General features: G+C 42.5%; 1 protein-coding gene and 1 non-coding gene across 2 annotated transcripts; one reads left to right on the top strand and one right to left on the bottom strand.

Moving 5' to 3' along the window:
• The first annotated feature begins 43 nt into the window (after window positions 1–43).
• On the top strand, window positions 44–7,909 carry LOC127771788 (transcription factor bHLH80-like). The gene is made up of 6 exons (XM_052297719.1): window positions 44–762; window positions 5,468–5,853; window positions 5,985–6,107; window positions 6,725–6,790; window positions 6,933–7,001; window positions 7,431–7,909. Exons 1-6 carry the CDS (start codon window positions 360–362, stop codon window positions 7,500–7,502), a joined length of 1,119 nt encoding a protein of 372 aa, XP_052153679.1. The 5' UTR covers window positions 44–359; the 3' UTR covers window positions 7,503–7,909.
• A 2,325-nt stretch (window positions 7,910–10,234) lies between these two features.
• Window positions 10,235–10,317, bottom strand: TRNAL-UAA (transfer RNA leucine (anticodon UAA)). The gene has a single exon. It is a non-coding gene; the product is annotated as a tRNA-Leu (tRNA).
• Between the last annotated feature and the right edge of the window lie 200 nt (window positions 10,318–10,517).

Below are 10,517 nucleotides of genomic sequence, written 5' to 3' on the forward strand. Positions count from 1 at the left end.
ATCTCGCTACCCATCCCCCACCCGCGCGCGCGCACGGCGCACGGCCTCCACACGCCCCGGCCCCCGAGACCGTATCACGAGCGCGCGCGGGCGTCCAGCTTTTCTCCCACGATTCCACGAAGCCACCACCAATATTTCCGGTCGTCCGATCCCCCCCACCCCTCTCCGCTGATCAGTCGCTCGCTCGCTCGCTGGCTGACTGCGCCCGCGCCCGCTTTGCTGCGTTCCCCCGGCACGCGACGACGAAAAGACCGGCCTCAAAAGCGACACCACGCAGCAGACGCAGCGCCCCCGCGCGGAGAAGCTAGCTAGGTACTCCTGTCTGGTTAGCTAGCTAGCTATAGCTAGAAGCCTAGCACATGAACCCGGCGCCGTCGAGGGCGCCGCAGCGGCAGCAGCGCGGAGGGGAGATGTCGGCGCGCTACGGCGGCGGGCTGCAGTTCTTCGCTGACGCCCCGCCGGCGGGGGTGGAGGGGGGCGCCGCGACCGCGCGGACGTTCTTCCCGGTGCCGGGCGGGGGAGGGGAGCAGCAGCCGCCGGAGCGCGCGATGAGGCAGCAGCACTACGGCGGCGGCGGGAGTGGTGCGGCCGAGATCTCGCTGGGGCACGGTCACGGCCACGGCCACGGCCACGGCGGCCAGCACCATTTCCATCAGTTCGGCGTCGAGGCGAAGGACGGTGGCGGCGGCGACCAGTCGGGGTTTCTGACGCGGCACAACAGCTCGCCTCCCGGGTTCTTCTCGAGCCCCGTCATGGACAACGGTTACTGCACTCTCTGCTCACTTAATTACGTGTACCTTCGATTTGCCGTCTTGATTCGTCTCTTCCATTACTATCGAGTTTGGAATGTTCCAATTAACCACCGTTCTTCTTTCTCTTGACTCATTGGAGTATTCCAATTTATTTTTCTGTCTTTATTTCTTTTTTTTCTTCTTTTACTGCGATTTTTTTTCTTATGGTGCGATGTTTAGTCAAGTGTGATCTTGGTTATTTTTTCTCTCATTTTCTTGATATTTGAGTGCTTTTGATGAATGTTTCTGGGTCTACTGCACAGGTTACACGTACATCAGCAGCTGTGCAATGTAGTCATCCAATACATTTGCAACAGCGCCTTCATTTTTCTGTTATATTTACGCCGCATGCATGTTCATTAGCAGCCGCCCACCGATTAGTGCAATATTCTTTCGGGGGCAGCAATATTTTACTCCATTTTATGTTGAAAAAAAAGGCTGTCTGATCGTTTTAGTAAGGGTTTAGACTACAAAACGGATGTTCGATGCTACCAGGTTTGATAAATTAAAATAAAGTTCACTCTATATATCTGAAGGTAGACCGGCGCCATACCCTTTTTATTTGCCGCAGGTTTTTTTTTTCGAGGGGAAATTTGCCGCAGGCTTAATTTCGTTACTGTCGCTCTGTCGTTCATCTTTGTGTTCGTTTTCAAAATAAACTCAAGTTTACCATGAATAAAATACTTATTTGAAACCCCAAGTTCCTTTTCGGATCAAAATAAATTACCTACCTATGCAAAGTGAAATATGATCGATAAATCTTTTGTTTGTGATGGGTTACTTTTGCAACAAAATCACAATATCGTAAGCAAATTACTTCAGCAAAAAATATGCAAATACTATTTTTGTGTGTCCGGTCTACAAACACACATGAAGATATATTGATATATAATCAAAGTTTGTATATAAGTATAGGTGACTTTGTGTACCCTAAGAATTTCACTCATTGACCAATATTGAGAGTATAGTCTCCTAGCTAATCTGATTCTGCAATCTGCTGATTTCACCAACTATATCCAGACTTTTGTCTTCGGTTTGTTTTTGTTTATATACGTGATATCTTATGGGTTGCTTTCAAACCGGGTGGCTTGGAATAATTGGATGGAAAACTACGGGCTGCACAGTTACGGTGGTTTTCTGGTGGGGGCAATGAGAAATGGGTGGGTCCTTAGGATTGTATAACCACATATGTACACATATGTACGCCCACATGCTTCTTGCACATATATTTATTTATTCCGAAATATTTACTAAACTATCTATTTTAACATGCTATTTATATTTATTTGTTTTGCTGACAGCCTAACACCACTACCATGGACCTAGCTACTTTCCTCCTCTTTGGTTTTCAAGTTTTCAAGCCGTTATACATTGCCTTTACGCGTGTCCTATCAGCCCTCCACTAGTTTCAGAACTAACAGGATAAGTTGTCCTTATCTTATTAGACTTTATTTGGTGTACGTGTACCATCTACCCTTCACTAGATATAAAACCAATAAATTGTACGTACAACTTGTTTATAACGTCCATTATGCACCCTTCATATATAAAACTAGTAAAACTATGCGTGCACCTTGTTTGAAATATGTACATCTATCCTATGGGGAAAAGTGCGAAGACCTTTTCTAAATATTATTTTTTATTATTGTCCTATTGAACTTCTTGTCCACTTGTAACACATTTGGTCTACATTTTAAGAGACTATTTCTTCTACTCACCTATCATTTTTATAGCTTCTTTCGTAACAAACAGTGGCACTTGAACTAATAGGATAACAACGTACAGCCTCATGTGTGAACATATACAACAGTGTGTTGAATTATATGCAATTCAAGTTACCTTAATTTCCTTATCCTTGAAAAAAGAACAAAGTCGCTTTTTCTTAGATTTTCCCATGTCTCAAGTTATGTCTGGCCAAGACGACGGTAAGCTATAACCCGAAGAAGGTTAATCGAATTGGTGCCCCACACGCTGCTATACGGCTGCCGTGTGATGTATAGACTGATTAACCAAGGGGCTGGACGACGGTTCTTCGCTTGATGGTGTATTATCGAACGCGCGTAATTAAGCTAGCTTAGCTAGGTTAGGCCCGCTAACCTTACACATGAAATTAAGTTCTGTCATATCCCGTCTAGGTTCAGTTGATCGATCTCTCTCGCGTGCAGACATCAGCGAACCAAAGTAGAGGTGATGTCACCTCCTATATATACATGCGAGCACCAGACGACGACGATCGAGGAATAATTCATTCTGGTTCATTCTCACTCGCTGGTTGCCTGGCTGGGGTGAGTGGAAGACTGTTGCACGCGGCGCCAAAGCCATCAACAGTTTGACATATCTGTCCATCGCCGTGAGATCGATCGTAAACGGTAAACCTGGTCTACTACTATACTATACGATGGGATCCGGTGGCAACTTGGTAGGGATGGAGGTAGAACAAAATAGAGAAGGGTGTCACTCGCTTGGTTTACTCTACTTTATATCAAGTTTAGACTGATATGTATGCTTGAGTTTAAATTGAGGGGGTGCACATACGGTGAAAATTGATAAATTATAGATAATTTTTTTTAACCGGGTTCCTAGCTAGGCATCCCTCTCCTAGTTACTTAGCTCCATCCCTGCAACTTGGCATGTTCTATTTAAGAAACTGCATTTTGATAAAAAAAAAATGTTTCTTGCACACTTGCGAATTGGGGGTACTTTGTGTGACAATGGGGGATATATATATCGATCGTAGATTAAACTACTTGTGTGTGATCACCCTCCACCGTGCATGCGATGTTCGACGGTAGTACGGTTTAGCTAGAATGTCTAGCATGACACATTAGAATGTCTTTGATGAACATCACGCATGTGCAAGTTGATTAATTGCATACACTATAATATTATATTAATATGGCACAATACATATTACACTTAGAAAGAACTTTCAATTTTCGTCCTAATTTTTGCCACACATAACTGAAAACAACAATTTGCAGTGGAAAACGCAATGTTTTAACAAAGATCCAATCATATTTCTAATACTATTAACATCAAATTGTGATTATATATATATGATTCCGTGGAAAGAAAAATCCATAAAAAAAAAAAAAGAACTGAACACAAGCCCAGCTAGCACCTTGAATTTCAAAACTAGGCATGTAGCCTCTTTTACTTTGCAATACTCCATTTGCATAATCTTTGGAGTGATTTGCCAATCTTCGATCGTTGAATCGACTATACATGACACACATGTAGGCATTGTGTTGGTTCTTAGTTGTCTCAGGAGAAAAAGGGTACAATGGAGAGAGATAATGGAAAATATCTTGTACTATGTCACTCAGAGCAAGTATAATAGTGAGTTATAAGCTTATTATATGCTTAGGTAGAGGAAAGAGGAAGTAAAAAATCAAGGGTGTTGGCTCTCATGCAAGAGCTAACTTATCACAAGCTCCAAGACAAATACATTAAATATATAAGTGAGAGATAGAGAGAAGAAGAAAATTATAGCCAACCTTATAGTTAATCTACTATATATATTATATATATATTAGTTTTAAGATAAGCTAATAGTAGAAAGTGGGCTCTACTATTATTCTTGCTCTCAGGCATAGCCATCTTAAAGGGTTATGTAGATAATATTGCAAAGTTCAGAGGGCCAGGCGACAACTGGTTTAAATGATCACACAATGCTTACTTCCTAGGAACTATCAAGTTGGGCTCCTTTACGATGCAAGTTCTTCATTTGATTGGTAATTAATAACAGATGGTTGGCTTCGGATCGGCTAGTCTCTTCCACAGCCGAGTGCATGCCATCTTTGAGATCAAAGTGATGAAACTATACAACACATACTTGTCTCTCGTGTCTTTTGCAAGCTGTGTGTACTTCCCTTCTCTTGGAGATAGGGTTGGCTGGGGTTGCATCTCAGCCAACGACAGTTCATTTTTCAGGTTGGTGGTGTGTAAAGCCATCAATGAAGTTTCAAAAGAGATGCGCAAAGGACTAAACTCATTGATTATATTCTAGTAGCATAGGAGATTTGGAAGAACCGTAACAATTGTATTTTCAAAGCTTCTCTAAATGTTTTGGTGGTAGCACGTGCAGTGGCAAATGACAGTATTTGTGGTGTTTAGCCGGAAACTCAAGCGCTCTGTAAGCTTTCTTTGTATGTAGGTCAATTAATTTGGACGACTAATGATGGCTTTCTGGGTAACGAGTTTATGTGAGTGTGGCCATTTTAATTTGTTCCTTATGTTTGTAATTATTTTTCCCTTTTTTTTATTTTTCTCAATGAAACGAAGCACAAACCTCCTTTACTTTTGAGAAAGAAAAGCTTGAAGTGTTAAACATACTTTATTTTTTTTTTGCGGGAGTAGTATATAGAGGGTTTTTTTTTCCATTGTGGAATAAGTTGCTGTTGTGTTTTTCTTACAACAGTATCATCGTCTACTTCGAACCGTAAGTGCTACTCTCTGATGAACCTTGTGAAACGGATTTAAAACACATGCATGCATGGAACAAGTTCATTTCCCAGATGTGCGGACCACTGCTGCATGTTTAGCATTTCCAAAAAAAAAAATCTGCTTAGTCACCAACTCACGATTTATACATCTTCTTATAACAATATTTGTGGATATAGAGATCGGATTAATGAAACATCCATTATCTAAAAAACATCTTCTTATGGCAATAGGTTTCTCATCGAGTGCTAGACCAGCAGGATCATCACTCGGTGAGGTTCGCCATGGCGCCATGAGCAGCAGCAGCAACAACAACAAGAAGATGAAGGCCCCACTGAGCTTCGCTAGCAGCAGGCAGGGCTCCGGCGGCCTCTCCCAGATATCCGAGGACGGCATCCCGGACCTCACTGACAGCATCCATGGCGCCGCTCATCATCATGGGCGCTCCGAGGAGAACGTCTCCACCCACGACCACGTCGTCCGCTCCTTCTCCTCCGGTGGGTTCTCGATCGGGTCATGGGAGGACTCCAACTCCATCGTGTTCTCCACGTCGACGGGCAAATCAGGAGCGCACGGCAACGACGACATCATCGCCACCCTTAGCAACTACGAATCTCAGGTGTATATATATATGCGTTTTATCTTTATTTTTCATTTTTCGTATTTATAGTTTGATTTATTAGTGTGTGTGTGTACAATGTGAGGGATGATTTCATGTCTAATTTGTATATACATGCATCTGCGATGCAGCTTGTTGCGCCCAGGGAGATGGCTGGCGTAGAGAAATACCTGCAGATGCAGCACGACCAGGTGCCATTCAGAGTACGGGCCAAGCGTGGATGCGCGACGCACCCACGGAGCATCGCAGAGAGGGTATGTATAGACGACATTTTCCCTTGCTAATTCTACGCCCTCATAGTACCAACTTTTTATGTACGTACGTAGCGGGTCGAACTATATACTGTAATGTCAACTAGCATGGGAGCGTATCCTAGATACATAGACCTTTAACGTGTATAGTATGCACCGTACATCAAATTAACAAATATCATAAAAAAATTAGAAAAAAAATTAATATACATGTATTTTTAGTATTATATTTACACATAAAGTCATGTCTTCAAATTCATTACATAGATAGAGCAACAAAAATGATAAAATTCTGATATACTTATTGTCTTAAAACTATAAAAAACTTGTTACACCTATAATATAACGAATTTGAGGTTAAGATTTTACACAAAGGTGTAGCATTTTTGAAATTATAATATGTATTTTTTAAAGAATTTTTTGTGATATTTGTTTGTTGGTGTGTATAGAATGTGCATGCGAAACTTGTGTGCACATGATATGTTACCAAATAAGAATATTGATAACCTTTCAAGATGTTCTTCATATGCATGCATCTAGCCAGTAGCATTCTTGTTGTTCCTCCTTGGATCGTGCATGCCAGATTAATCTTCAGGCATATGATCGATCGATGATGACAGGAGAGAAGAACGAGGATCAGCGAGAAGCTCAGGAAGTTGCAGGCCCTGGTGCCCAACATGGACAAGGTGTGTGCCATACGTGTGTTCTTTTCATGTATATACCAGTCCTTGTCTGAACTTTTTCGTCAGACAACAATCTTCAGGTTATTGAGTTGGAGTTCAATTGATGATCTTTCTAATTTGTTCTTCTTACAAATTAACGTGGCAGCAAACGAGTACTTCAGACATGCTGGACTTAGCAGTTGATCACATCAAGGGACTGCAGAGCCAGCTGCAGGTATAATGACGTATGCGTGTTACTAATTTGCATGTTCAGAATGGCAAAACTGAATTGAAGCCACTGCTGCCTAAAGAAGCCTGATAGGTCGATGTACCAGTCCAGTTACAAAGACCCCCGTTAGCATCAGAATATATATAGCTAGATGGAATACCAATATATTGCACTGTAAAACAGCAGCTCAGTATGAGTAATCAAGTACTCCCTCCATTTCAAAATAAATCAACTTCTATTATAAACATAGACATAGCTAGAAGTTGATTTATTTTGGGACGGATCTGAGGGAGTAACATATATATATATATATATATATATATATATATATATATATATATATATATATATATATATATATATATATATATATATATATATATATATAAGCACAACGCAACCCGGAAACAACACTGAGTTTTTCCCTGTGTGCAGACTCTGAAGGAAGACAAGGAGAAATGCACCTGCAGCTGCAAGCAAGCATCAAGGAACAGACCAGCCGACTAAAATGGGATGTGAAGCAAATTGCAGTGCTGGCTAGTTTGATGACATTTCTCCTTGGTCCTCAAAACATGTTTGCCTGGCGACAGGAAATTAAAGGTATAGCAGGCAGCATATAGCGTGACAAGAGCAAAGTAATGGAGGTCATCAGTCTCTTCCAAACGAAAGGTCGAAGTCGTCTGATCAAACCTTTACCAGTGAATCGATCAGTCCAGTCTTTTTTCTTTTGTCAGTGTGACCAACCCCTTTTGTTGAGCTGTAAAATTAATTGAAACTAGACTAGAATTGTTCCTTCCTTTAACAAGGAGCTCTGCTGCTCTGGATGTTAGGCTTCTAGCTGTCCTGTTGCTGTGGTAAATAGTGATTGGTTCACCCAGCGGTTAGCAAATAATCTGGTTGCTGGTTTCAGGGTATTCTCCGGCCAACATTAGACAAGATTCAGTGATGTGTTATGTTTCATACAGATCATTAGACATTATCCAGAAAATTGACAGTGTTGGTCCGGGGTAGCAACATGCATGGGTCCTTGGAAAGGACGATTTACCACTCTGGCTGGCCGTTCTGTGCTGGTCCAGTCGGTTCTCTTCTCCATTCCAGTCCATGAATCTATGGCGATCGGCCTCCCAGTCTGGGTTATTAAGGCCATTGACAATAAGCGCCGTGCCTTCCTGTGGACAGGTACGGACTCAGCCCATGGTGGGCAGTGTCAGGTGTTCTGGACAAATGTTTGTTGCTCCAAAACCGGTGGTGAGTTGGGGATCACTGACCTCAGGTTGGCAGGGTTTGCCCTACGTGTTCGCTGGCTCTGGCTTCAGCGCTCAGGGCACCCCTACTGGGATGGCCTGAAGGCCCCAGTCTAGCAGATCGTCTCCGACATGTTCGCGGCATCCACTTTCTTTGTGTCGGGAAATGGTGAGTCTATGCTCTTCTCGTCTGACCAATGGATCGACGGCCGCTCGGTGGCGTCCTTGGCTCCAGATCTCCTCTTCGTCGTTCCCCAACGTTTTTGAGGTTCGCGCACAGTTGCTTCTGCCCTAGCGAACAACTCCTGGGTCTTTGATATTCGAGGTGCCCTCACTGTCCCAGTCATCTCCCAATTTCTCCTTATTTGGGATGCGGTGCTTCACGTACAACTCTCGCCAGGTGTTGAGGATTGTCTCATTTGGCGCTGGACAGCTGACCAGCGCTACTCTGCGCGTTCGGCATACCAGGCATTCTTCTATGGCCAGCATTCATTTGCCTGTGCTGATCTTTTCTGGCATGCAAAGGGTCCTGCCAAATGCAGGTTCTTTCTTTGGTTTGCATTCCAGCGGCGCTGCTGGACGGCTGATCTCATCCAGAAGCATGGCATCGATAGTCACTTGGGCTGCCCCTTTTGCGTTCAGGATCTTGAGACGGCGAACCACATCCTCTTCGACTGCATGTTCGCTCGGTAGGTCTGGCTTCGGGTGTTGTCGCCTCCTGGCTGGGCTGCTTTCTCTCCCCCCGTGACAGCTGGTTCCAAGACTGGTGGTCGTCCTTCAGGGCCTGCTTACCTGAGCACCTCTGCGACAGCTTCGACTCCCTGGTGTTCCTGGTCTCTTGGCGTCTGTGGAAGGAGCGGAACTCTAGGGTTTTCGACTCCGCTCTCTCTTCGGTCTCAGTGGTTCTAGAGTCCATCCATTCGGAGGGGCATATGTGGTCTTTAGCTGGCGTCGTCGCTTTTGGGGATTTGTTGGGAGTCTAGTGTGGCTTGGCCCCTTCCCGCTGCTTGGAGTCTGTTTTCAGCCGCCATAGTTTCTCTAAGCTTCAGTTTTTTTTTTCTTTTGCTTTTTCTTCCTTTCCCTAGCATTAGCCGGTCTGGCTGATTGCGTAGAGTAACTAGAACTCTTTTTCTTCTAATATATTGACGTGCAATCCTTTTGCGTGTTCACGAAAAAAAAACTGAAATTTGCCGGAACATAACATAGCGCTATTGGAGTCTCGAAATTGCTTTCTCTTTGAATTTAATCCAGAACGTAGCGTAAATTGATTCAGAACGCGCATGTATTGCAGTCCCAAAAAATGTTCAAATTTTTTGTTCAACATACTTCCGTACACATGTATGGAGATCCCAAAATTGGTATACATTTTTTGAAAATAAACTTGTATTGCTGTTCCAAAATTGTTCAGAATCCCAAAAAAAAATGTTGCCCAAAATTGTACAGATGTATGAAGGTCCCAAAATTGTCCACATTTTATTTTAAAGAAATAAACTTGTATTGGAGTCCCATTTTTTGACAATAAACTTGTATTAGAGGCCCAAAATTATTCAAAGATACACTTCTTTTTGAAAAAAAATGAATAAACTTGTATTGGAGTCCAAAAAATTCATTATTGAAATATAAACTTGTGTTGGGTCCCAATATTGTTCAAAAATCCAGTTTTTTTCCAGACTTGTATTGGACTGCAGAAATTATTAAAAGAAACTATACTTCTATTGGGGCTACGTAATATTTCAAAAATAAAATCCAGTTTTTGATAAAATCAGAAAAATAAATTGAAATAGCTCAAAACCCTACTTTTCAAACTTGTATTGGACTTCAAAAAATATTTTAGAAAACAAAATTTCTATTGGAGTAATGAAATTGTTCGAATATTGCAGTTTTTGAGAGAAAATCAGAAAAATAAATTGAAATAGTTCAAAACCCTACTTTTCAAATTTGTATTATTGTTAAAAAAATGCAGATTTTGAGATTTTTTTTAAAAAAATTAAATATTGCTGGCTGTGGGGTTCGAACCCACGCGCACTTCAGTGCAGAAGATCTTAAGTCTTCCCCCTTAACCACTCGGGCAAACCAGCTGCTACGTTAATTTTCGCAGCATTACGATATTTATAATCTGGCCACAAACTAACAGACACCGTAATCGCCAGCAAAACCTGCACCCCGTTTCTGTACTCAGCCGAAGCGCAGCCATATGTCTCACAGGAAAACACCATCCGTGCTCTGCTCCATTGCTGGCCCGATCACCCCAGCCAGAGCTCGATCTGGCAAAGAACGA

Source organism: Oryza glaberrima, chromosome 4 (genome assembly GCF_000147395.1).
Source record: "Oryza glaberrima chromosome 4, OglaRS2, whole genome shotgun sequence".
NCBI classification, from domain to species: domain Eukaryota; kingdom Viridiplantae; phylum Streptophyta; class Magnoliopsida; order Poales; family Poaceae; genus Oryza; species Oryza glaberrima.